At 43.3% G+C, this 24700-nt stretch overlaps 1 protein-coding gene across 6 annotated transcripts in view; it reads right to left on the minus strand.

The window, feature by feature from the left end:
• DOCK10 (dedicator of cytokinesis 10) overlaps positions 1 to 24700 on the minus strand; it is a 401455-nt gene that overhangs the window by 286921 nt on the left and 89834 nt on the right. For all 6 annotated transcript variants that reach the window (XR_003858608.1, XM_029615672.1, XM_029615673.1 and 3 more), the window contains exon 2: positions 7895 to 8014. Coding sequence is in view for 5 of the 6 variants with exons in the window: in XM_029615672.1 (XP_029471532.1) it covers positions 7895 to 8014 (120 nt within the window). In the remaining variant the exon portion in view is untranslated. The remainder of the gene's footprint in view (positions 1 to 7894; positions 8015 to 24700) is intronic.

The following is a 24700-nucleotide window of genomic DNA, read 5'->3' on the forward strand; positions in this document are numbered from 1 at the left end:
CCTGCCATGGAAGCAGAGAGCAATGATGGAGCTGCATCAAAAGTATCAGGCTTAAAGAATAAGGGTAGTAAAAGCCGCATCAGCAAGTTAGCCCCATGTTTGTTTGTTCCCCAAACCATAAAAGTCGGGCCCCCATTGGTTGAGGTCTGAATCCAATTCCCCTTTTCCCACTGCCATTGAAGCAGAGAGCAATGAGGGAGTTGCATTAACAGTGTCAAGGTTTATTTGTTAAGGGTAGTACATGCCGCACCAGCAAGTTACCCCAGTTACCCCCATGCGCTCTTTTCTTTATTTCCATCCTCTAGCCTTCAGGGATCCACAGTGTTTATCCCATGCCCCTTTTGAATTCCTTCACTGTTTTCGTCTTCACCACCTCCTGCGGAAAGGCATTCCAGGCATTCACCACCCTCTCCATCAAGAAATATTTCCTGACATTGGTTCTGAGTCGTCCTCCCTGGAGTTTCATTTCATGACCTGTAGTTCTATTTATTTCTCTCCATTGGAAAAGGTTTGATGATTGTACATCATTAAAACCTTTCAGGTATCTGAAGGTCTGTATCATATCTCCCTTGCACCTCTATTCCAGGGTATATACAGTCATATTAAATAATATAATTTTATGTATTACCAGTTAAACTATAATTTATTTTATCACTATGTTAAATTGTCATCTAGTTAAATTGTCATCTAGTATTACCAGTTAAACTATAATATTTATTTATCACTATGTTAAATTGTCATCTAGTTATATTGTTCCATATGTTCTACTGTTCTATGTAAAGCTCCGCTCTCTGTTGGGCAGTTCATTGTTTTATGTAAACCGGAGTGATTTGTAGTCCCTACAAGAACTTCGGTATATAAAAATTAAAAATAAATAAAATAAATAAATAATATCCTTCAGTTTCTCCTCATAAGTCTTCCAATGCTGACTCCTCACCAATCTGATCATTGTTTTTTTTAGACCACCTCTGTCCTATCTGGACACAGCTTCCAGTCTAATAAAGAACTATTGTGTTTATCTCATATTCTAGACTAGCCAGTGGTTCCTCTCAGGATCTCCTCCTGGGGGCGCTGTCATCTGCCATCGGCCCAGGGATTCACCATTTCCTCTAAGTGGTCATTCCTTTCACTATTGTCACCCTGTGGGAGCCAAGCACTACAGACCACTGACTCCGCTCACAGAAGTATTATATAGACAGCTACTCCTCTTTCTCTAAGACTTGCCAGCAGCTTATATATATATATACAGATTGCTACTCCGTAGCGGGGGGCATGATAGATTGCTATCTCAATAGCGAAGTACTATATACCTATTTCCAACTCCTCTTCCTTGGAGAGTTGATCCATAACAGATTGCTACTCCTTAACAGAGTGATACAGCTTGCTACTTCCTTTCCTTATAGGAGCATCTAACAGCAGTTCACTAATAGAATTACAGATAGCTAACTCCTCCCCTCTGGAGGAGCAGGTTATGTCATATTGCTACTCCTTCTCAGTATAGTATTTGCCTAGGCCCTATTGGCATAGCGAGCCAACCAGGGAAGCACTGCTTGCCACTTCACTGGAGTTGGGGCTAAGGCCTGCTCATTTCTTTCACATGATGTGGTGTGGTACATCGGCTGCAGATGTGTTTAAATCTGCAATCTGGCACAGTGCAGGAGCCATGGTTGAATTTCCAGCATGCACCGCTCATGCCTTGTGTGCGCTTGGCTTGTCCATCATGCACTGGCTCACTATGAAAGGGCCAAAAACTGGCTTTAGCGTCCATGGCCCGGGTAAACATTTTTGTCAGCTAAAGGCTGATGTCATGTCTTCCCCTCGACTTGACAGACCTAATAGGCATTCTCTCGTAGAAGGCCTCATTGTAGTTGAACCATGCAAAACCACTGTATTCTTAATATGCACCCAGGATAGTATCAAAACAAGATAGCATGGGCTGCATTGCTGCAGGCTCAGAACACACCACAACTGAGGTCAAAAGAGTGAAGGCATGCTCCCAATTGATGATCTCTCTTTGCATGGGCTTGGCTGCTTCCAGCTCCTTTCTCCTCTCCCACTTGATCTGGCACCGCTTCCTATGCCTTTTCACCAAGCAGAACAAATTAGTGTAGTGCCTGAGTCTGATTCAATGTCTAAGGAGCCTAGGCACCAGTTCCCATAGTTCGTGTTCTGATTCCAACAGCTCACGGGGCAGACGGCATCCTATCTCACCTGCATGCAAGCTTGAAGAGCCGCTAAGGGAGGTAGAGGAAGGCGACAACTGTCTGTGCCTAGGCCACTTGTGCCTTTCCCTGCCTGCACGCTCCTTCGGGGGAATTTCTTCTATGCTATGCACATGAGGCTTACCCTGCTCCTTGTTTGGCTGCGCTGACAGTGATGGGGTCCTTAGCGGTAGCTTCAGCGTCAGGGATCTGCGAGCAGCGACACTGTGGTGGGACTCTGCTGAGTGCATTGACAATGAACGTTCTCTGACTGCTTGTGTTGCCATTTCCCCTTCTCTGCTGGCCATCCAGAGATGCTGGTGGCCGCTCTTCGCGACTGTGGCTACCTCTATATTGCTCAGTGAAGCAACTATGCCCTCCAAATTCCCGACCCCATTCGGGATAAGGTGAAAGATCCCGGTGATGGTACTGCGGAGATCGAAAAGTGGGTGGGGATAGCGAGGCCAACTGTCCCACCTGGGCGATGGTCGATTTCGTAAGGCCTGTATCCCCAGTAATGAGATGTGCCAGCCAGGTCCCCAAAGGGGTTACGGTTGTCGGAGGGCCAGTGGTATGGCCGGTGCCAAGGGCCAGAACTGGTGTGGAAACGCTCAGACAGTGAGTGTGAAGCTGGCCAGGATGGGGACCTGTACTTCCTCTCACTAGGGCTGCGAGAGTTCCTGGTGCTGGGCTCACGAGGAGATGCCACGGCATGTTCCGCACAGCCCACCCAGCTTTGTGTACCTGTATTATGTAATGCATTAGTAAGGAAAGGCGGGATGACTTATGTCTGGATGACTGCCCTATCTTTGATTTTTCTCGGGGGCAAGCTGTATGATATCGGTGCTGAGGGCAAAGATGCGACTGCTGCTACCCTCCGACACTTTTCCTCAATGGCCCCCATATTTTGCTGAATTAGCCGAATTATGCTTTCCGTTCGGGATCTTTTGGGCCCTTGCCCCAGGCTTTGCGGTTTCTTTAATGGAAACTTTTGCTCTTCAAGGCGGCCCAGATGCTCTACCTCCTCCCTGTCAGCTTCTAGCTCCCCTTTGGTCAAAGAACCATGGGGTCAGAACCAGAGGGGACATTGGGTACTTAAAACTCCCATAACTCACTGTGCTGGGGCCTGCAGAGTTACAGGCAAGGAGTTGGATCTCAGGGACATCTGTACAAACAATGGAAGCAACTCCTATAGAGACATGTATAAGCCAAATCGCAAGCCAATTAAAGTAGATTAAAAGAAAAAAATATATTTTTGGAGCGACTGGAAGGAACAGAAGTGTGCTATAAATTCAGGGCCGAGTAGCAGAACAGCCCCAAGACCCGACACAAAGTACCCCCGGAAAGGCGCAGCAGCACAGGCTTCCTTAGTGAAAGTTATTCAATTAAAGAGTTCCTAAGCAAAATTATTAGATTTAAAGTGCTCTTGCTGCGAAGAATCCCCCCCCCCCCTTTTTTTTTGGAAGAGAGAGATTCACCGAGGGAAATGGCTCCGAATTGAGACCTGCAGCAGTGGGATCTGAAACGGCACCGCTTGGGGGGCAAAGGAGGAAAGAGGCTGGCCCAAGGGTGCCAGCGGGATTCAAATCGCCCATCGGCCACCTTCCCCCTGACGTCAGCGATAAGCTCTCCCCCTCGGCCAATCAAGCAGCTCGGCATCGGGGCGCACTTCAGTGACATTACCACCCCCAACGTCGGGCCAATCAGGGGGGAGCGCTGTCATCATTGCGCCACCACGCCGTGGCACCCTGTGGTGTCGGTGACACAAGGCCGGTGCCATTCTTGCTGACATGTGGATGGGAAGGGTATCAGATCCCCTACCCTCCCACCGATCTGAGGTACGTTGCGGGTGTGGCATGGGTGAATCGGGTGCCCGGTTATTTGCAGCTCCCACACATCCGTGCTAGGGAGGCTGCCCATTTTCTCTTTACTTTAACTCCATTCACTTAGTCACCTCACAGTGAGAAAGGCTCAATAACCCAGTCAGACCTTCCTTTTACAGTCTCTTTTCCACTTAAATATGCTGAGCTAAATTCCACGGTACAGCAGTGACTTTAATATAACTCTACTTTATCTTTTCCTTACCTTGACCAAAACCAATTCGCATAGTGCACTCATTCATACAACACATTCACACTCTATTTTTGTTTTACTGTTCTTTCTCTAAGGTGATTTAACGCTTTTATAATGGCCTGAGAGTAGAGCACTGTATCAGGGCTCCTTCTCTCCTAGTGTCAGTCTTCTCTCTCCTCTGATTCTATACTGTCGGCAGTTTTTTAGCGCTCTGAGATACTCACTTGTGATGATGTCATCGTGTAAATTAGTTCCTGGGGCTAGTTGGAAATTATAATAAATGTCACTTAATGGACTCTCTCTTTGTCTGCTACCATTGGTATTTAGATTGGGAATTGTTTGTTAACTTTTAAAACTCTTCATGCTGTTTTTATTACCTGCTGGACCTATGTGCTTTGGCTTGGGCTAATGTTACTATGCAAGCCCTTTCCCTAGTTGTTAGGGAAGCCATTACTATGCAACTATGGCTACAGCTTTAGAACCTGTTTGGGTTGCCATGGTGATCCTAATTTTATCAAGGATGGTCTGGGCTGGACCATCAAAACTGGGGATGCTGGAAGCTATCATTATCTCAAAAACGTCTTTTTATTTAGTTTAAGCAGGCTCAAAAAGTGTTTTCCTGAGCAACAGAAATATTCCAATGTTTTGTCCTCCTTCATTCATGTCACTTCAAATCTCTAAACTATTTCCAAACCTGTCACTGTCATTTATGTTCATTTTTATAAACTATTACACTGGCTATCCAAATAATAGCTGGGTACGGGTCCCCTGGTTCTCTTCTGGTTATCCTAACCTGACTTCCGTCAAAATTTCTATATTTAAGGGATTTTTAACCCCAAAATGCATCAGGGTTCCAATGGGGAATTTTCTACAATTAAAATGTGCTCTGGAGGCCAGGTGGTGATGATGTCATTCACACCCCAACCTTCATTTTATATTCATTTTATTGTATCTGACTTTTTTTCACTTAAATTTGCTAGTCCTTGGCTCAGAGCTGCGATTCCCACCGATATCATTGCTGACATCAGCAGGATCATGGCCTGATTCAAATCACTGCACCAGGGACTTTCATATGGCTCCCAATACTTAGTTAAGCCCCTCACAAATTCTTGTGGTGACGCACAGCTCCTTCACTCACCACTGAGCTGGAATGTTAGCAGGGGGATCAGCCGAGTACTACAGAGGCTTTATGCTCAGCTGTTCACTCCAGCTCACCTCTAGTCTACTGTTTCCTCTGTTGCATTACATTACAGAAAGAGAGTTGGACGCTAAGAACACCCAGGGAGGAAAGAAAAGCAGAGCTGAAGAATGTGCAAGCCAAGCTAGGAGTGCTGGAGAAACATATGTAGGAAAGCCTTGCTGCTATCTTGCCTTGCTGCTATCTTGAGCTTAGTCTTAAGTCAACAGGAGTTAAAAGTAATCCTAATGTGTGGGAGTGAGCATGTTCCTGTGACCTCCAACCCTAGCCAAGAGTTTAGCTGGTGGGAGGCCAGAAAGAGCATATTGGGGTAAGAGGTCACTTCCTTGATTCAGTCTCAGGGTGAGTGAAGATGCTTACCTCAATGGGCTCATACTGGGGGGGAGTGTATGTGAAGGAGTGGCTCTAGACCTGTGTGGGACCAGGCTAGATGCCTGGTGCACCTTAAATCCCACAGTGGGAGACAGCTCTGAGGACAGGTCCCTGCTGGGCAGGGAGAGTCCTGTAGGTGGGACCCTGCTGGGGAGGTTAAGAGGCAGAGCCCAGCTGAGATGAGAAGACTAGGCCCAGTTTTCCAAGAGAAGGCAGCTCATGTGAAACATTACTATCCTAAGGAAAAGTCTGTATCTGAATGCTGTTGGAATCTGTGTTTACTGCTGATGGTAAAAAGTTGTTCTGTAAACTTAATGTGCACTGTAAATAAAATCACTGAACATAAACCTGACTGCTGATTTACACTGCCACACCCTGATGAAGCAACACCAAAAAAGAAAGCATGGCCACACAACTTTATGTAAAATTTATGAATTGCTTACACATAAGCATTATGCGATGTACAAGTAAAATATAAATATCACAGCAAAACTTCAAAAACATAACAACTTGTATGCTCTATAGATCTTGCTCCATCAAGCATTAAAGGTTTTCCAAAAAAAATTAATAATAGGCATGTCTGAAAAGTTTTAAGCATGGTCTTAAGTGTCTTCATGCTAACTGCCAAATACAGAGCCTCTGAAAGGGAGTTCCAAAAATAAGGGCTGTGATCGAAAAAACACAGTCTCTACTAGTAACAAGATGGGCATGCTGTGTAGATGGTATATCTAAGAGCATTCTTTGTAAAGACCTCAGTTCACGTGAGGGACAGAAGACATGTAAGAGCGCATTGCACCATAGAGAGTCTGAAGAAGAAATTAGCTTGAAAACTGTTGTACCAATCTTATACAAAATGTGTTCAGTAATAGGAACCAGTGAAGATCAATAAGGACTGGTGAAATATGGTCCCTATGTTTGCTTCCTGAAATTAATCTAGCACCTGAATTAAGCAACAATTGCCAAGAAACCAACATAGATGTCATTACAGTAATAAACCAAAGGCAGAATAGAGACTTATACAACAGTCAGGAAATCAGTTTTATCAAGAAGATTTTTCAAGCCGCACAAAATTCACAACTTATAGAAGCCATGGGGATGGAATGAGAGACATGGATCTATTAGAACACCTACATTTTTTATACAAGAGCACAAAGAAAATGAGTATCATCTATAGTGATAGATGTGCAGTGAATTTTAGTCTGCAATTTCTGGATTAATACCAATTGCGTTTTTGCAAAATTCAAGGCTAGTTTATTAAAGAAAAGCCATTTCTGAATTGTTGATAAACAGATCTTCACTGGTTCAACTATGTCTGACCAAGATGAAAGAACATGTACATAAAAACTGTATGTCATCTGCACACTGTTTATATCCGTCGCAGAGAGTGGCGAGAAGTTTACATAATGGAGCTAGGTAGAGATTGAAACGCATTGCCGACCAGGCCAAGCCCTGTGAAACACCCATTTTTATGTCATCCATGTCAGCTCCATATCAAAAAAGACACAATGGACCACTGCTGGTTTCACTCCCAGTGTATGCCTGGACTTGTTCCAGTTTGAGAAGAATTACAAGGCCATGCATGTGATGGGAGTACAAAACCTAGAAGGGCTTAGCCTGTGCCCTTTGACATGAAACTATATGGTCACCCTATACAAATATTACATTGCCTCAGTATTGTGATTTTCACTGCTGTGATCTGATAGATAAAAAGCTTCAGGTTTGGAAATAATCACAGGACCTCCAATGATGGAGAGCTGATGTACAAGAGAGAAGATGCATTTAATTTCACAGCAAAAATTACTCTTGGCTCTTTCTTGCTGGCTTTCAAATGCAGAGACCATAACAATGTCAGAAAAGGGGACTGTGTGCTAGCTCACATCTACAGTACCTCATGCATTTCTGTAGCATGGCATGATAATATCAAAGAGTTATTGATGGGGGAAAAGAGAGTGAAAAAGCCCCAAGAGACATGGAGAATAGACCATAGAGCTTCAAACGCTGACTATTTTATTGCCAATGATAACCATGTATATCCTTAAGAATTACTTACTGAAAAATCATCATTGGGAAACAACAGAAAATCTTTGAGTGGACCACTCTGATTGTTCTTTTCCAGATCTGTGATGACTGCTTCGTAGTCCACAGGTTCTAACAGTTTGGGTTTCTCCTGCTGTAAAAGAAAATACAGGACAATTTTATTTTGTGCCATCATGCTTTTATAATTGTAAACATTTAGATATCCACTTCTATTCAAAGGAAATTGTAAATTTAGCAAGTATACCCAAAATTGTTATCATTCAGTTAATGCTGCAAAAGCTGGAATAGAACTGAAGATACACTATGGCAAAGATCATAATTTAAAAACTTATTAGTGTTTTGTACCAAGGTTACTATGGCATAAGATCACTTAATGGGACTATTTACTTCTGGACAAGTATTTCCAAGATATCAATGCACAGGAGGCAGCCCACTTTCAATGGAAAGGAAGCTCTGGAATGATGGATGGATGGATGCAAAAGGGAGTAGACCGAGGAGTGATCTCAGGAAATATTCCTTTACAGAAAGGATGGCAGATGCATGAAACAGCCTTCCAGTGGAAGTGGTTGAGATAAGGACAGTATTTGAATTCAAGAAGGCAGGGCAAAAGCCCAGGGGTATCTCTGAGGTAGGGCTTTTTTTCTCATAGGAAAAATACGAGTGCCTTAGAGATCAATTTTAAAAGGGTTCTGGTGCCTAACTTTCAGGGTCATTCATCAAATTGCGTTATGGCGTTTTCACATGTGAAAAATGGCTTAAAGCATGCGAAAACGCCATAACGCATGGTGCGATGCAAATTTTTAAAAGGGAGGGATTGGGGAGTCCGGGAAGGGAATTCTGTAAAAGTGGGCTGGCATTGCAAAGCCATAACACATGATATCGCACACTGTTAATGCTGAAAATAACTATACCTTTTTTCAATTGTGTTAAGCTATGTGATATCATGTAATATGCCCATAATGCAATTTGTGATTTTTTTGCAAATTCTGTTTTGGGCATTTTTAGGCTGGGGAAAGGCCTGAGATATGAGGGAGAGAGAGAGCTTCTGGAAGTGGCACCATAGTAAGCAGCTATTTATGCTACGATAGGAGGCCCACCTAGTAACTCGAGGTTAGGTTTAGGTAGTAGTGTAGGGCTTAGTGGCCACTTTTACCTGCAGAGTGAGACATACGAACAGAACAGTGCACTCTTGTGAAGATTTGATGTCCTTTGGAGTGAGGAAAGTCACACAAAGATGAGATTTGTACAATGCTCTCTCAACCTAGCTTGATGTCAGTCAAAGTGCAAAAGGTTAACACACTTTGTGGTAATACCTATGCGAAGCACTAGGATAACGCACATTGCATTAAATAGGCTATTACCATAAAACACACCCCTTTTCCTATCACATGCAATATTTAGTGCAGTTTGAGAAATCTAAGCCTTTGGAGCCTACAAAGCAGGTGGTTGTAGAGTTTGAGTAGAGAAAATAAGTCCTTAGCACTGATATCCAGCACTAGGCACCTGATTTATGATTCTAAATTTAGGAAAATGAATTACAGGCCATAAAATTGTAGGTGAATTTTCACATGAAAACATAGGCTCCTAAGTTTATCTGAAAATAGGTGCCTAACTTAGATCTAGATTCATCTAAATGCTATAAATGTAGCAGAAATAGCGCTTACGATAAAAGAGGGCATGGTTAGGCTAACTTCCCTGCTCCTGCATTAGTTCAGGCAGGAGAGGGAGAAAGAGAGTGAGAGAACTTCTGTAAAGACCAATATGTGAGTTTACTATTTATACCACTGTAAGAGATGGCACTTTTAATCAGCTGATGAACAGAATAACATCCAATAATTAAAAACTTATATAAAACTTTCCAAACATCAATAAAATAATTCAAAACAGCTGACACATCAAATAAAACCCAATAAATAAAACAAATAAGGACTATAAAAAAAAACCACTCTTCATACCTAGGAACTTTAGATGCCCTAGGATTATCTTGATTAGTAAGAGAAGAGGGAGATAGGTTGTGTGCATTCTCCTCACTATCTGTCTCACACACACACATGCACTCACTCACATATACACATACATGCACATGTTCTCTTGCTCTCAGACACACATACAAATGCTCTCTTACTCTCACATGCACATACTTTCACTCACACATATGCACATGGTCTCTCACTCACACATACACATACACACACACTTGCTCTCTTGCTCTCATACCCACACACATGCCCTCTTGCTCTCTCACATTCACACACACTCTCTCCCTCTCTATCGCTTCCCTCCCCCCTCCCCAGAGGGACACATGGCAGCAGCCACCGCCTCTTTCAGCTCCCACAGCTGATGGAACACTTCTGATTTCTTCTGGCCATGGGGACTGCCATCCTGTTCTTCCTCCTGCTCCTGGCTACATGCAGGGTCCGCAGTTCTTTCTCCTACTGCTCCATGTGCCGATAGCAGGCCCTGTGGCTCTTCTACCTACTTCTCCTGTGGTCACAGGCATTCTTGGGGAAATTCTGAAGTACCAGAGTGAGCCTTTTCTTTTCCTTTTGCAATGAGGACCCACTGGTCACCCCAAGCAGCTATCTTGTGCTTCTTCTTAGTCAGCATTTCAACCAGACTTGCCAAATAGCCGGCTTTTCTACTTAATTTGACTGATTTTCAAAGTAAATGGTGGAATCTTTTTATCACCCCGCAGCTGCCTTAGACTGGTCTCCTTCCTTGCTTTCACATTCATCCCCCCATAGCTGCAGCAGATTCACACTGAGATGTCACAAGCTGTCTGAAGGAGCAAGCTCCCTTGTAAGCCGATTGCTGTGCTCCATCCTCTGGAAAGCAATGTTGCACATGCTTCTGCTACTGTGAACATTCGATCTCCTAGAGCACGTTGTCACAAAACTAAAGCACCACATGGCCCTTCCCCTATTTCTCCTAACAAAGGGAGACCTGTGGCTCTTCCTGAAGGCAGTGGGGGGGGGGGGGGGGGAGGGAGGCAGGAGACAGAGGCAGCCATAGCATTTCCTCTTCTCGCGTACATGGGCCCATGCTACACTACTTCCAATTCTGCTCCTATGCGGGCAGAAAGGAGGGAATGTTATGGCTGACAGGGGCCCCAGAACGACAGCTCTCAATCTCCAGCAGAAGGTGGTGGAGCACGGCACACCACTTTTCTCAGTTGGGGGTGCTTGTGCACCACTGTTCACTATGGACGTTATGCCCCTGACTTTAACCGGACAGTGATCAATATGTGTACTTTCTGGCTAAAAGTTAGCCCTTCCCCCAGAATGCGTCCAGCACCACCTCTTTTTATCCAGAAAAGGTTTGTGTGCAGAACTCATTATGCATACAAGAGTCCATATTAACTGGAAGTTAGCCCCATTAGATATGTTATCTGGCTAAATGCCAACTTTTGAATACATTCACCGCTTATCCAGCTAAATTTTAGAGTGGTGAATTCCAAAGCAAAGTTAATTTAGCTATTGCGGAAAGATTAAATGAATTCTTTGTTTCGGTGTTTACTGAAGAGGATGTTGGAGAGATGATTCAGATGAACTGAACCAAATCATGGTGAATCTGGAAGATGTGGTAGATGAGTGACAAACTGAAGAGTAGTAAATCACAGGGACCGGATGGTGAACATCCCAGGATTCTGAAAAACTAAAAAATGAAATTTCAGACCTATTTCAATTAATTTGTAACCTATTATTAAAATCACCAGTTGTACCTGAAGATTGGAAGATAGCCAATGTAGCTCCGATATTTAAAAAGGGCTCCAGGGGTGATCTGGGAAACTATAGACTGGTGAGCCTAACTTCAGTGCCAGGAAAAATTGTGAAAATTATTATAAAGAATAAAATCATAAAACATTTAGATAGATATGGTTTAATGGCACACAGCCAGCAAGGATTTATCCAAGGGAAGTCTTGCACACAAATCTCCTAAATGTTTTTGAAGGGGTGAATAAACATATGGACAAAGGTGAACCAGTAGGTGTAGTATATTTGAATTTTCAGAAGGCGATCAACAAAGTCCCGCATGAGAGGCTTCTAAGAAAACTAAAAAGTCATGGGATAGGAGGCAATGCCCTTTTGTGGATTACAAACTGGTTAAAACACATGAAACAGAGAGTAGGATTAAATGGTCTGTTTTCACAGTGGAAAAGGTAAACAGTGGAGTGCCTTAGGGATCTGTACCTGGACCAGTGCTTTTTAATATATTTATAAATGATCTGGAAAGGGGTACGATGAGTGAGGTGATCAAATCTGCAGTAGACACAAAATTATGCAGAGTAGTTAAATCTCAAGCAGATTGCGATAAATTGTAGGAGGACATTGCGAATCTGGAAGACTGGGCTTCCAAATGGCAGATGATATTTAACATGAACGAGTGCAAAGTGATGCATATAGAGAAAAATAACCCTTGCTGTAGTTACACAATGTTAAGTTCTATCTTAGGAGGTACCAACCAGGAAAGAGATCTAGGCATCATAGTGGATAATACATTGAAATCATTGGCTCAGTGTGCTGTGGCGATCAAGAAAGCAAACAGAATGTTACGAATTATTAGGAAGGGAATGGCGAATAAAACGATGGATATCATAATGCCTCTGTATTGCTCCATGGTGAGACCGCATCTTGAATACTGTGTGCAATTCTGGTCGCCGCATCTCAAAAAAGATATAGTTGCACTGGAGAAAGTAAAAAGAGAAGGGCAACCAAAATGATAAGGGGCATGGATCGGCTGCCCTATGAGGAAAGGCTAAGGAAGTTGGGCTGTTCAGTTTAGAGAAGAGACGACTGAGGGGGGATATAATAGAGGTCTAGAAAATCATGAAAGGGCTTGAACAGGTTAATGTAAATTGGTTATTTACTCTCTCAGATAATAGAAGGACTAGAGGGCACTCCATGAAGTTATCAAGTAACTCATTTAAAACAAATTGGAGAAAATTATTTTTTACTCAGCACATAGTTAAGCTCTGGAATTCATTGCCAGAAGATGTGGTTACGGCAGTTAGTGTAACTGGATATAAAAAAGGTTTGGATAAGTTCCTAGAGGAAAAATTCATAAACTGCTATTAATTAATAAGCAATAGTAGCTTGAGATTTATTTCATGTTTGGGTACTTGCCAGGTACTTGTGACTTGGATTGGCCACTATTGGAAACAGGAGACTGGGCTTGATGGACCCTTGGTCTGACCCAGTATTGCATATCTTATGTTGTTATGTTTTAATGTAAATAAGTTATTGACTAACTCTGATATTCTGAGTTAACTCTGGTTATGCCATACTTAGCCAGCTAAATTTATCTGGCTATCTTTATTAGGGATGTGAATCGTTTTTTGATGATTTAAAATATCGTCCGATATATTTTAAATCATCAAAAAATCGTTAGGGACACGATACAATACCAATTCCCCCGATTTATCGTTAAAAAATTGTAAATCGGGGGAAGGGGGAGGGCAGGAAAACAGGCACACTAAAACCCCTTAAAACCCACCCCCGACCCTTTAAATTAAATCCCCCACCCTCCCGAACCCCCCCCCCCCAATGCTTTAAAATACCTGGGGATCCGGCGGTGGTCCAGAACGGCGGCGGTCCGGAACGGCCCCCTCAATAGAATCGTGTTGTCTTCAGCCGGCGCCATTTTTCAAAATGGCCGTCGCAAAATGGCAGCGGCCATAGACAAAAACGATTCGACGGAGGAGGTCGTTCCGGACCCCCGCTGGACTTTTGGCAAGTCTTGTGGGGGTCAGGAGGCCCCCCCCAAGCTGGCCAAAAGTTTCCTGGGAGTCCAGCGGGGTTCCGGGAGCGATTTCTCGCCGCGAATCGTTTTCGTACGGAAAATGGTGCCGGCAGGAGATCGACTGCAGGAGGTCGTTCAGCGGGGGTTCCGGACCGCCGCTAAACGACCTCCTGCACTCGATCTCCTGCCGGCGCCATTTTCCGTACGAAAACGATTCGCGGCAAGAAATCGCTCCCGGAACCCCGCTGGACTCCCAGGAAACTTTTGCCAGCTTGGGGGGGCCTCCTGACCCCCACAAGACTTGCCAAAAGTCCAGCGGGGGTCCGGAACGACCTCCTCCGTCGAATCGTTTTTGTCTATGGCCGCCGCCATTTTGCGGCGGCCATTTTGAAAAATGGCGCCGGCTGAAGACAACACGATTCTATTGAGGGGGCCGTTCCGGACCGCCGCCGTTCTGGACCACCGCTGGATCCCCAGGTAATTTAAAGCATTTGAGGGGGGGGGTTCGGGAGGGTGGGGGATTTAATTTAAAGGGTCGGGGTGGGTTTTAGGGGGGTTTAGTGTGCCGGCTCACGATTTTAACGATTTTTCACGATAGTTTACACACCCAAATGGCAACAATACGATTCCCTCCCCCTCCCAGCCGAAATCGATCGTTAAGACGATCGAGGACACGATTCACATCTCTAATCTTTATGATAGTCAGGTAAATTCAGTGGCACTGTTGTGTCACTGAATATCCCGGCAAAGTTAGCTGGAAAACTATATCTAGCTAACTTTGCAAGTCAGTCAGTGGCTGAATATTACCTCCCAAAATTTATCTTTTTGATAGGAGGACATATTCAAAAGTTTGTCAGACAAAGCCTTTGATAATCATACTCTTGGATTCTTGCTGGAATGAACGGTAATCAATAAAACAGTAAATATATCTATATATATATACACATACATTCACACACACATAAGCACACCAAAATACACACAGACACTAGTACCAAAAATTCTTTGAGTCTCTGTTTTCTATTAAATTAAGCAGATCAACCTATTTCCTCTAAATACATGATTGATGAGTTTGAGATAAAGAGGAAACTATGAGAAATTTGATGGATTTGGTGAAAAGTGGACAGGGACTGGAACAAAACATGGCACATGTTTGAGATGGTATGGTGCTAGAAAGGGAGAACAAACATCAGATGGTACCTAACAAAGAGCATTTCTAGTGATTTCACCAGCACCTTAAATCCACTTCTCCGGAAGAAGAAAGAAAATGGAATGACACATTTTCGAGGTGCAATGAGGCTTGTTGGATATTTAGACTAAACAATTGGAACCAAAGAGGATAACTTTTAAACAACTCTGTGCAGCCCCCTATGCGTGCATATAAGGCTGCACGAAGATCTCCTACAGTATTTTATAACTTGGATCTACCCTCCAATATGCACACACGTTTCATTATGTGCAAATATCTGCAATGCATTGATAGCACACACCTTTCCTACCTATTTTATAAACATATGCATGAATATTTTCCATGTGAAAAAATATACTTGCTTGCAAAAAACCCTGATTTATAGGAGGAAGTCCGTGTATTTTAAAACATGCGTGCGTAATTGGAATCACCAGTTTGCTAGCACCTGCACCAGTTCACCCAGTTCTCCAGGTCATCGAGACCATCCTACTACTTCACCCTGAACTTCCCCAGTTCACCAAGACCTCCCATCCAACAAATATCTCACAACAGACGAGTCTGATATCAATTGTGCTAGATAATTAGCAGGTGTAAAATTGTGTGAATAAGTTGCCAAATGTATTTGCATAAATCTCTTATAAAATAGCAACTTATGCATGTTCCTCTTAGCCCCACCCTGGAATGCCCCTAGACTACCTCTTTTTTGGCAGGTAAATGTGCACATGAAATTGAAAATACATCCATACTTTTGCTATTTATAAAATGGCATGTATACCAGTACAAACTACTTATACGCATATATGCTAGTTTTATGTGTGTAATGCCTTTGAAAATGAACTTGATAGGGTTTATTATTTTATTTATTTATTTAAAGTTTTTTCTATACCGACTTTCCAATAACAGAATTATTGATCAATTCGGTTTACATTTTGAACAATAACAGTGACAAGCAAATGTCTTACAGAGAACAGGAAGAATAACTTGGAAATGAATATATGGGGTTAAACAAAGAAATACAATATACATAGCCTAATATAGGCAGAGGCAGATAACTTCTGTGTGGGGTTGATTATAGCTTTTAAGACTGTCAGGAGGTTGGGAATTGCATTTTGTACTTTTGGGCTGCCAAGGAGTTAAAGTTGAAGAATTCTTTGGGGAATTCTTTGTGATGATCTATGGAGTTCTTTGTGTTGTTCTATGGGGTATTGAATAGGGGTTCAAAGAGGTTTAAATTCCAGTTTGCATTTTGATATAATTTTGAACAGTTAAGGTGAATAATGTTGAATCTTTTGCATTTCTTTTAATGACCTGCATCTATGTAGTCGTTTAGCCTTTGTATGGGCGACAATGATAAATTTCATATTGAAAAAAAAAGTTAACTACATGACTAATTCACTAATGTGCAGTAAACTGCATTTTCCTAACATGGAAAGCATGTGTTATTAGTGAATAGTCTTCACTGAATAAAATGGAATGGGCAATAAATATTGTGCATTTTCCACATAAACATTTGTATACAGTTTACTGCACGTTAGTGAATGAGCCTGTTTGCAATTTATTTCTGGATGATTTTTCAACAATTCTATTATTTTCAGATTTGATACTTTTATACTCCTTGTTTGGATAGCCAAGGTTATTTGGTTCTGAAAATTGCCTTTAATCTGACAATTTGGCTGGAGTATACAAAGCGTGGCATTACATTTACTTCATGTCTTCATCCAGAAAAGATGCGAGCAGTGGTCTGCCATAGATATTTTGAGACACTGTATCCTAAAGATGGAAAGAGAACTCTTGTAATGACATATAGGAATTATTAGATAGAGATGTGAATCGTGTGCCCGATCGTTTTAACGATCAGGTTCGGATGGTGGGAGAGAAAAATCGGATCGTTAGAGATGTGAATTGGAATCGGTTCCGATTCCAATTCACATTGTTAATTTTTTAGTGAGGCCTGAGCAGATAAAAAAACCCCCACCCCGACCCTTTACAAATGACCCCTTTGCTCTCCCACCCTCCCGAACCCCCCCCCCCAAATGTTAAATTACCTGGTGGTCCAGTGGGGGGGGGGGGGGGGTCCCGGTGCGATCTTTTGCTCTCGGGCCATCGGCGCCATTTTGGTTACCACTGATAAAAATGGCGCCGATGGCCTGATAAAATAAAAACCCACCCCGACCCTTTACAAATTACCCCTTTGCTTCTCCCACCCTCCCGACCCCCCAAAAAACCTTTTACATGTACCTGGTGGTCTAGCGGGGGGTCCGGGAGCCATCCCTTCAATCATACCCTCGGTGCCGGTGCCGGTGCCGGTGCTGGAGGTTTCAAAATGGCGCCGATCGCCTTTGCCCTCACTATGTCACAGGGAGTGACGGTCGCTCCCTGTGACATAGTGAGGGCAAAGGCGATCGGCGCCATACTGGCAGTCGATCGCCTTTGCCCTCACTTTGTCACAGGGAGCGACCGTCGCTCCCTGTGACAAAGCTTTCCCGGACAAGCTTTCCCGGACAAGCTTTTCCTGTGACAAGCTTTCCCGGACTCCAACTAATGTCCTTCAACTTCAAGTTCTATAATACAACCAGCTCATTTAACTGTTCGTTGTAAATATTTAAAATGCTATTAACCTTTTCTTTTTCCTTCCTCTCCCAGTTTAAGCATCCCTGTTTTTTGTAACTGCTTTCTTCCGCACTACAGTTCCAGTTTGTTTTTTCTTTCTATGCACCACTGTTTTAATGTAAACCAGCATGATGTGATTTTATCATGAATGCCGGTATATAAAAACCTTAAATAAATAAATAAATAAATATTATTAGATAATGTTTCATCCTTTGAAGTAGACAAACTGAATATGATTGAAACTTGTGCAGGTTGGGAAGAGGTGCAATTGCGATATTATAATGTACAGGGCTTTCACTTTAGAATCTTTTAGATTCTTTTTATTTTCAGTGGTCCACGGTTTTTAGAGGCAGTGCTTTTTTTTTTTTAGCAGTTATGATTAAATGATTTTTTTTTCTAATCTGAGCAAACGGGTTACAATGTTAAAGCACAGAGTTTACAAGCCTATGATTTGTGCAACTTTACACTGTTCTTGAATGGATTATTTATTATTATGGATTCTTTATTAGAGGTGTGCATTCATTTTTAACAAATTAGAAAATGACACTGAAATTGTCTATTTCGTTCTGTTTGGTAAGGCAGTGAAATAAAAAAAAAATTGTAAAGATTGGTAATTTGTGTTAGTGCACACTAACTGGACTTAGTGTGTGCTAACTGAAAAATGTCAATTGGAGGAGCAAATCAATAGCTAGAGGTTTGATTCTGAATTCTCATTAGCGTTCTCCTTAGTTACTTGTTTCTGTTGCCAAAGTTGCAAGGTGGTGTTTGTGGGGGGGGGGGGGGGATAGCCAGTGCCTGGTAGCAAATATAAACAAACAAGCAATATAATACCATCAAGTTCTAGTCAGCAAAAGCATATTTGAATTTGCTAATACCTTTCAGGCCGATACAGCACGGTGTGCTCAGGCCAAGCGCACCATTAGCCCCCGTCTGGACGTGCGTTTTCAACGCGCTATTATTACCCCTTATACAGTAAGGGGTAATAGCACAAGGAAAATGCATGTCCAACCCCCCAAAAACTAATAGCGCCCGCAGCATGCAAATGCATGTTGATGAGCCTATTAGTTATTCCCGCGCCATACAGAAAGTAAAATGTGCAGCCAAGTCACACATTTTACTCTCAGAAATTAACGCCTGCCTTTGGGCAGGCGTTAATTTCGGCCAGCACCAGGAAAGTGTACAGAAAAGCAGAAAAAAACTGCTTTTCTGTACACCCTCCGACTTAATATCATAGCTCAATTTTACCGGCGTCCGTTTTCCGAATCCGTGGCTGTCAGCGGGTTCGACAACCCATGCCAGTAAAATTAAGCGTCAGCTGTCAAATCCACTGACAGCCACCGCTTCTGTCAATAAGGAGGTGCTAGGGACAGGCTAGTGTCCCTAGCGCCTCCTTATTACCACGGGTCCTCATTTGAATACAAAATTGCATGCCCAGGAGAGTGGCCTGGGTGCGTGTCGGGAGAGTGGGCGCTCACCTCGGAGTGCCAGCTCTCCCGCGCATTTTACTGTATCGGCCGTTTGTATTTTAGGAAAGGGACTCTGGCATTTTGGGATATGCATACTTTTAATTCCCCTGGTGGGTGTGGGGGTGACTGGTAAGAAGTTGAGTGACTGGGGTGACTGTAAGAGGTGGGAGAGAGACTGGTTAGCGTGGTGAGTGGTGACTGGTGAGAGAGAGGTAGCCTGGTGTGTGTGGCAGTGATTGGTGGAGGGGGGAGTGACCGGGATGACTTTATGGGGTGACAGGCAGGGGAGGGACTGTTTGGAGTAATGAGTGGTGACTGGTGAGAGAGAAACAGCCTGATCTGTGGGTGGGGGCTGGTAAGAGGAGTGTGACTAGGGTGACTGTATGGGGTGACAGGTAGTAGAGAGACTGGTTGGAGTAGTGAGTGGTGACTGGTGAGAGAGAGACAGCCTGGTGTGTGGGTGGTGGCTGGTGAGAGGAGTGTGACTAGGGTGACTGAATGAGGTGACAGGTAGTAGAAAGACTGATAGGAGTGGTGAGTGGTGACTGGTGAGAGAGAAGAAGCCTGGTGTGTGTGGTGGTGGTGACTGTTGAGGGGAGACTGACTGGGTTAACTCTATGCTGTGACAGGTGGAAGAGAGACTTTGGAGAGGTGAGTGTTGACTGATGACAGGTGACAGAGAGGCAGACTGGTGTGTGTGGAGTGACTGGTGAGAGGGGGGAATTACTGGGGTGACTGTATGGGGTGAAAAGTGGGAGAGAGACTGGAGTAGTGACTGTTAACTGGTGAGAGAGAGACAGAGTGTAATGTGTAGGCTGCCTGGTAAGAGAGGATGTGACTGGGGTGACAGGTGGGAGAGAGACTAGTTGGAGTAGTGAGTGGTGATTGAGAGAGAGGCAACCTGGTGTGTGTGTAGGTTACTGGTGAGAGGGGGAGTGACTGAGATGACTGTATGGGGTGACATTTGGGAGAAAGCTTGGTTGAGGGAGGTGACTGGTGAGATAGAAGCAGCTTGATATATGTGGGATGACTGGTGAGAGGGAGTGTGCCTGGGGTGACTATGGGGTTACAGGTGGGAGAGAGACTAGTTGGGGTGGTGAGTGGTGAGACTGTATGGTGTAACAGGTCCCCCCCACACACACACAAACCAGGCTGCCTTTCTCTCAGCAGTCATCTCCCCAAGCAGTCTCTCTCTCACTTGTCACCTCAAATAGTTACCCCAGTCACTTTTCCTCTCACCAGTCACCCCCCCCCCCCTTCCCAAACAAACAGACGCACACAGCAGGGAAATTAAAAGTATGCAACCCAAAATGCCAGGGCCCCTTTCCTACAATACAAAGGGATTGGCGAATTCAAAGTATGCATTTGCATCAAATGTTTTTGCTTTTGCTGACTAGAACTTAGTTGAAGGTATTATTACATTACTTGTTTGTTTCAACTTGTTACCAGGCACTGGCCAGCCCCCCACAAACACCACCTTGCAACCTTGGCAACACAAACAAGGAGACAGCCAATGGGAATGCAGAGCCATATCTCTAGCTAAATAACGGCTCCACCAATTGACACTTTTTAACATATTGGTAACATTTTCAGTTAATTTGCACTAACCATAGTTAGTGCACGCTAACATCCAGTTAGCGTGCACTAATAGGCCGATAAAGTACAGATTGGCTAAAAAGTGCATCCATTTTCAGCACCCGCTCTCCTGGGAAATACAGGATGCAAATGAGGGGTCGTGCTAAAAGGAGGCGCTAGGACAATTGCGCATCCCTTGCACCTTCTTGGCCCAGGAGAGGTGGCTGTCAGCAGGTTTGGAAAATGGATGCTTGTTGTAAAATTGAGTGTCCGTTTTCCTGACCTGACCCGCCTGCACATTTAAAACATTTTTTTTTTTTTTACCTTTTGCTTCCTCCTACTTAATATCGCTATGATATTAAGTCGGAGGATGTACAGAAAAGCAGTATTTTTTCTGCTTTTCTGTTCACAACAGGCGTCCAAACCAGGTTAAAAATTGTGCTCAGCTGAGCGCACTTTACAGTATCAGCCTGTCTGTCTCTTTACTGTGTACTAATTCTGAAATTAGGGAAATATGAAATAAACATCCCCTGAACCATTTAAAAAATGAAATCAAACAGATAATGACCCGAAATGAAAATGACACAGAAAAAAAAAAAATCAAAGCACAACCCTGATATTTATTTATTGCTCTTTTAGGTTTTTCTTTTTACACTATTTTTTTTTTTAGCCTTGAGAACTGAAGTCAGCCCAAGAGAAAGATACTTTAAAGTCTCCTATGTATGTACCATTTGGTTAGCCACAATTCTAAAGCAGAGGCAAACATTTTACAGTTTTTTTCTTCCCTCTACAAGATGTATGATAAGGTTAGGAAAAGGTTCAGGACAACTATCATTCAGCTACTCAGTTTAGTAAATATATTTATTTTATTTTATTCAATTATTAGTATACTTCTATACTGCTTTTTCCTGTAACTCAAATGGAGCCAATGAAACCATCAAAATAAAAATAATCAATATATATAATACATTTAGCCTTAAGTGGTGTGTGTCTGTCGGGAACTTGGCGGAGTGTACATGTACATCCTGCCAACCACTGACGAGTGTTAAGTGCAAAGCTCAGAGTTTACCTACTTACTCACTGAGCTAAGCTCATAGCTTAGTGTGTACATGCATAAGTTACAAGCTACGCGCAAAAGTTACAAGTTACTTGCGTACAATCCTCTGCCCGACCAGCCCACATGGGCTTGCACGCTAGCATGTGAATGCTAGCGTGCAAGCACACCCCACCCACTGCAGAGGAGCCTATGCACACAGCGGACAGGGGGGCCGTCAGCAGGGAAACCAGACAGCCCTGGGACCTAATGGAGCCACGGTGATGGGTGGCCTGGAAAAGAGGGCTGTGGAATCAGTGAGAAGCAGACAGATGGGTAGGAGGGGGAAAACAGCAAGATTGCTTGGATCAGGTCAAGTCAGAATGTGGATGGGAACGAGAGTACTGGGTTTACTGTGAGGAGCAACACAGGTCAATCTGAGTTTCTGATTGCTCAGGTGACGGCCAATGGCTATTTAGGATTATAAGGAGGACCACTGCTGTTTCCTTGCTAGGTCTATGAGCTTTATCTATTGGACATATCTGTACACTGCTGATACCAGCATAAATGGTTCTGCAAGCAGTGATATAGAAACAAAACACATGGTCCATGGCAGGAAAAAAGAAACACAGAGAAGAAACACAAAGATATCATCATTTAGGGCAAAGGAAAGGAATAAACCTTGCTGTGGAATCTTATCTTCTTCATCAAATGGGCTGGGAGATATGATCCAGTGATGGAAAAGTCCCAACTTGCTATCTGTCCTCTTGTTGGGCAGAACACAGGATTTCACTAGTAAACCTTAGGAGGAATGCCAGGATTCAGCATATCAGGCACAATTACACGCTGAGATTATATCAACCATGCAGTCCAAAAAATAAGAATACGTTATTTATTACGACTTGATATCCCACAATTCCATACACAGCAATGCAAGTTACAAATAATTCTCAATACAAAAAAACACAAAAGAAAACCCACCCCAATCCCATAACCTCTCAAAAGTTATTCACTAAAATAGACTTACTTAATCACCCTAATTCCTATCTAGACCTCCTGACACCCAAATTGATTAATAAACCCCACTGCCTACAATCAATACACACCTCCTATAATGATCCCATAAAGAATTTGAACTAATTACTCTCTTTCCTAAATCCAAGTTCAAGACAAGTTACATGTTCAGGTACAGTTGACAGGTCCCTGCTCCAGAGGCAATGGAGGGTGAAGTCATTTGCCCAAGGCCACAAGATCCAACACTAGGAAAAGCAGAATATGAACACTGGCTTCCCTACCTCTAAGTTCTCTAATCTAACCACTAGATTACTCCTGGGGCATGGTTGCGAAATCACAAAAAAATAAATTCTAGACAATATTTTATAACTCTTCTGTCACCTCCTCAGGAGATTTCGCAAATAACACAGTTCCATTTATTTTGTAGCATTTATTTTTTGGCTGGCTTTGAGCACTCTCCAGTATCACATCTAAGCCAACTATGTATGGTGTACACTAGGGACTGCTATAAGGTAGCCACACTGGATAAGATATAGATTTTCATGGCAGGAAGGAATGTGCACCAGTAAAGTATTACTTTTGAAGTGGATTCCACTGGCATACCCACAATCAGACACCGTGCTGGGTAGGGTTTTATCTAAGCCATATTTTGGCTATTGGCTCACCTTTGGCCTGCACTATTGACACAATTTCTCTGTATAGATTAGCTTGTGTGCATGCTCAGAGCGTTAAGAATCGCGGCTCAAGGAAAGGCCCTGCGAGCCATCGGACTCACCCCGGCACCACTAATGCTCTCCTGAGGCCGGACGCCACACTGTCTCCAGTGCCATAGAGCATAGCATGGAAGACCACCACACAGTTCTGCTCCTGGCCTCTCCTCCTAGGTGTGCGCGCCCTCGCTGCTCTGTATTTTGAAGGACCTATGGCGGGAAAGTTGCCTCGGCACTCCCTAATGACATCATTGCCTGCTCCCTTTATAAGGCTCTCTCAGAGGAGCAGAAGACACTTCAGGAACAGGTCTCCTGCATATCCTGCAGTGTGTGTTGCCACTGTTCATGTGCCTTGTCTTCCAGTCCAGCCTCATCCAGCCTTGTCATCAAGCCCAGTCCATCTAGCTTACCTTCCTTGTTGTGTTTCCTGTGTGTCCACGTATACCCTCGGATTATTGCTATGGATATTGACCACTCGCTTCGACATGACTATGTTTGCCTGCTGCCTGGATCCAACCCCTTGCTTGGATTCAATTATCCTTGCTCGCTGCCTGCCCCAACACAGGCTCTCCTTTGACTTCCGTAAGCCTGCTGCGTCTCTGGACTCTAACTTCCACCACTACTCTAGGGATCCACCTAAGTCCTACCAGCTGTCAAAATCCAAGGGCTCAACCTGCGGAGGAGGCGGCTAGAAAAGACGAAGCTCCAGACTGTCCCGCTACAGGGCGCGTTCGCCAGCTGTCGGCGTAGGCCTCTGGGGCTCACACACTCCATAGCCATTACACAGAGTTACTGCAGATTTTTGTAACACATTTACCTGGAGGCAGCGCTTCAGGTGTCTTTTTAACTTCTTACATTAAGCATGAAGCAAAGTCTTAAAATCAATGTGCATCAATAAAACTAGAAAGTCACTTATACAATTAAGATCAAATTTTAGCAGAAATTATATGAGTACATTCTTGCAGATTACTAAGGAAGAAGAGAATTTCCTTACAATGAATCATCATCATTCATGCACCCTGCATGACAGTTAACCAAAAGACTGACAATGACATCATGCAACATACAAAAAGATCTTTGAAATTCAAAAGAAATGTTTTTTTTTCAGAGTTATTTTTAAATCATTAGATCACATTTATTATGAGAAAAAAAGTAACCCAGAGCTTTCTCTCTAAAGCAATGAGGTTATAGATCAGGTTTTCATTCAAGCACTGGGAAATATATCCTGCTTTGCTCAATTTTCTGCAAATCATAATAGTATAAATGAAAAAGAGGCCTTAAATTATCTAAGGGACCTTCATACCACCCTTGCGGTTTTCAGAACATAATGTTGTTCGGATAACAGCCTATAGGGTCTTATATAATCATCCATCCTTTTTTTGTGTTTTTCATTATTTTTAGTAATGGTGGAATTTATCACGTTTAAAATTGTTAAGAAGAACACAAAAAAAGGACGGATGATTATAAAAGACCCTATAGGTTG

The sequence above is a fragment of the Rhinatrema bivittatum genome, chromosome 9 (assembly GCF_901001135.1).
Source record: "Rhinatrema bivittatum chromosome 9, aRhiBiv1.1, whole genome shotgun sequence".
NCBI lineage: Eukaryota > Metazoa > Chordata > Amphibia > Gymnophiona > Rhinatrematidae > Rhinatrema > Rhinatrema bivittatum.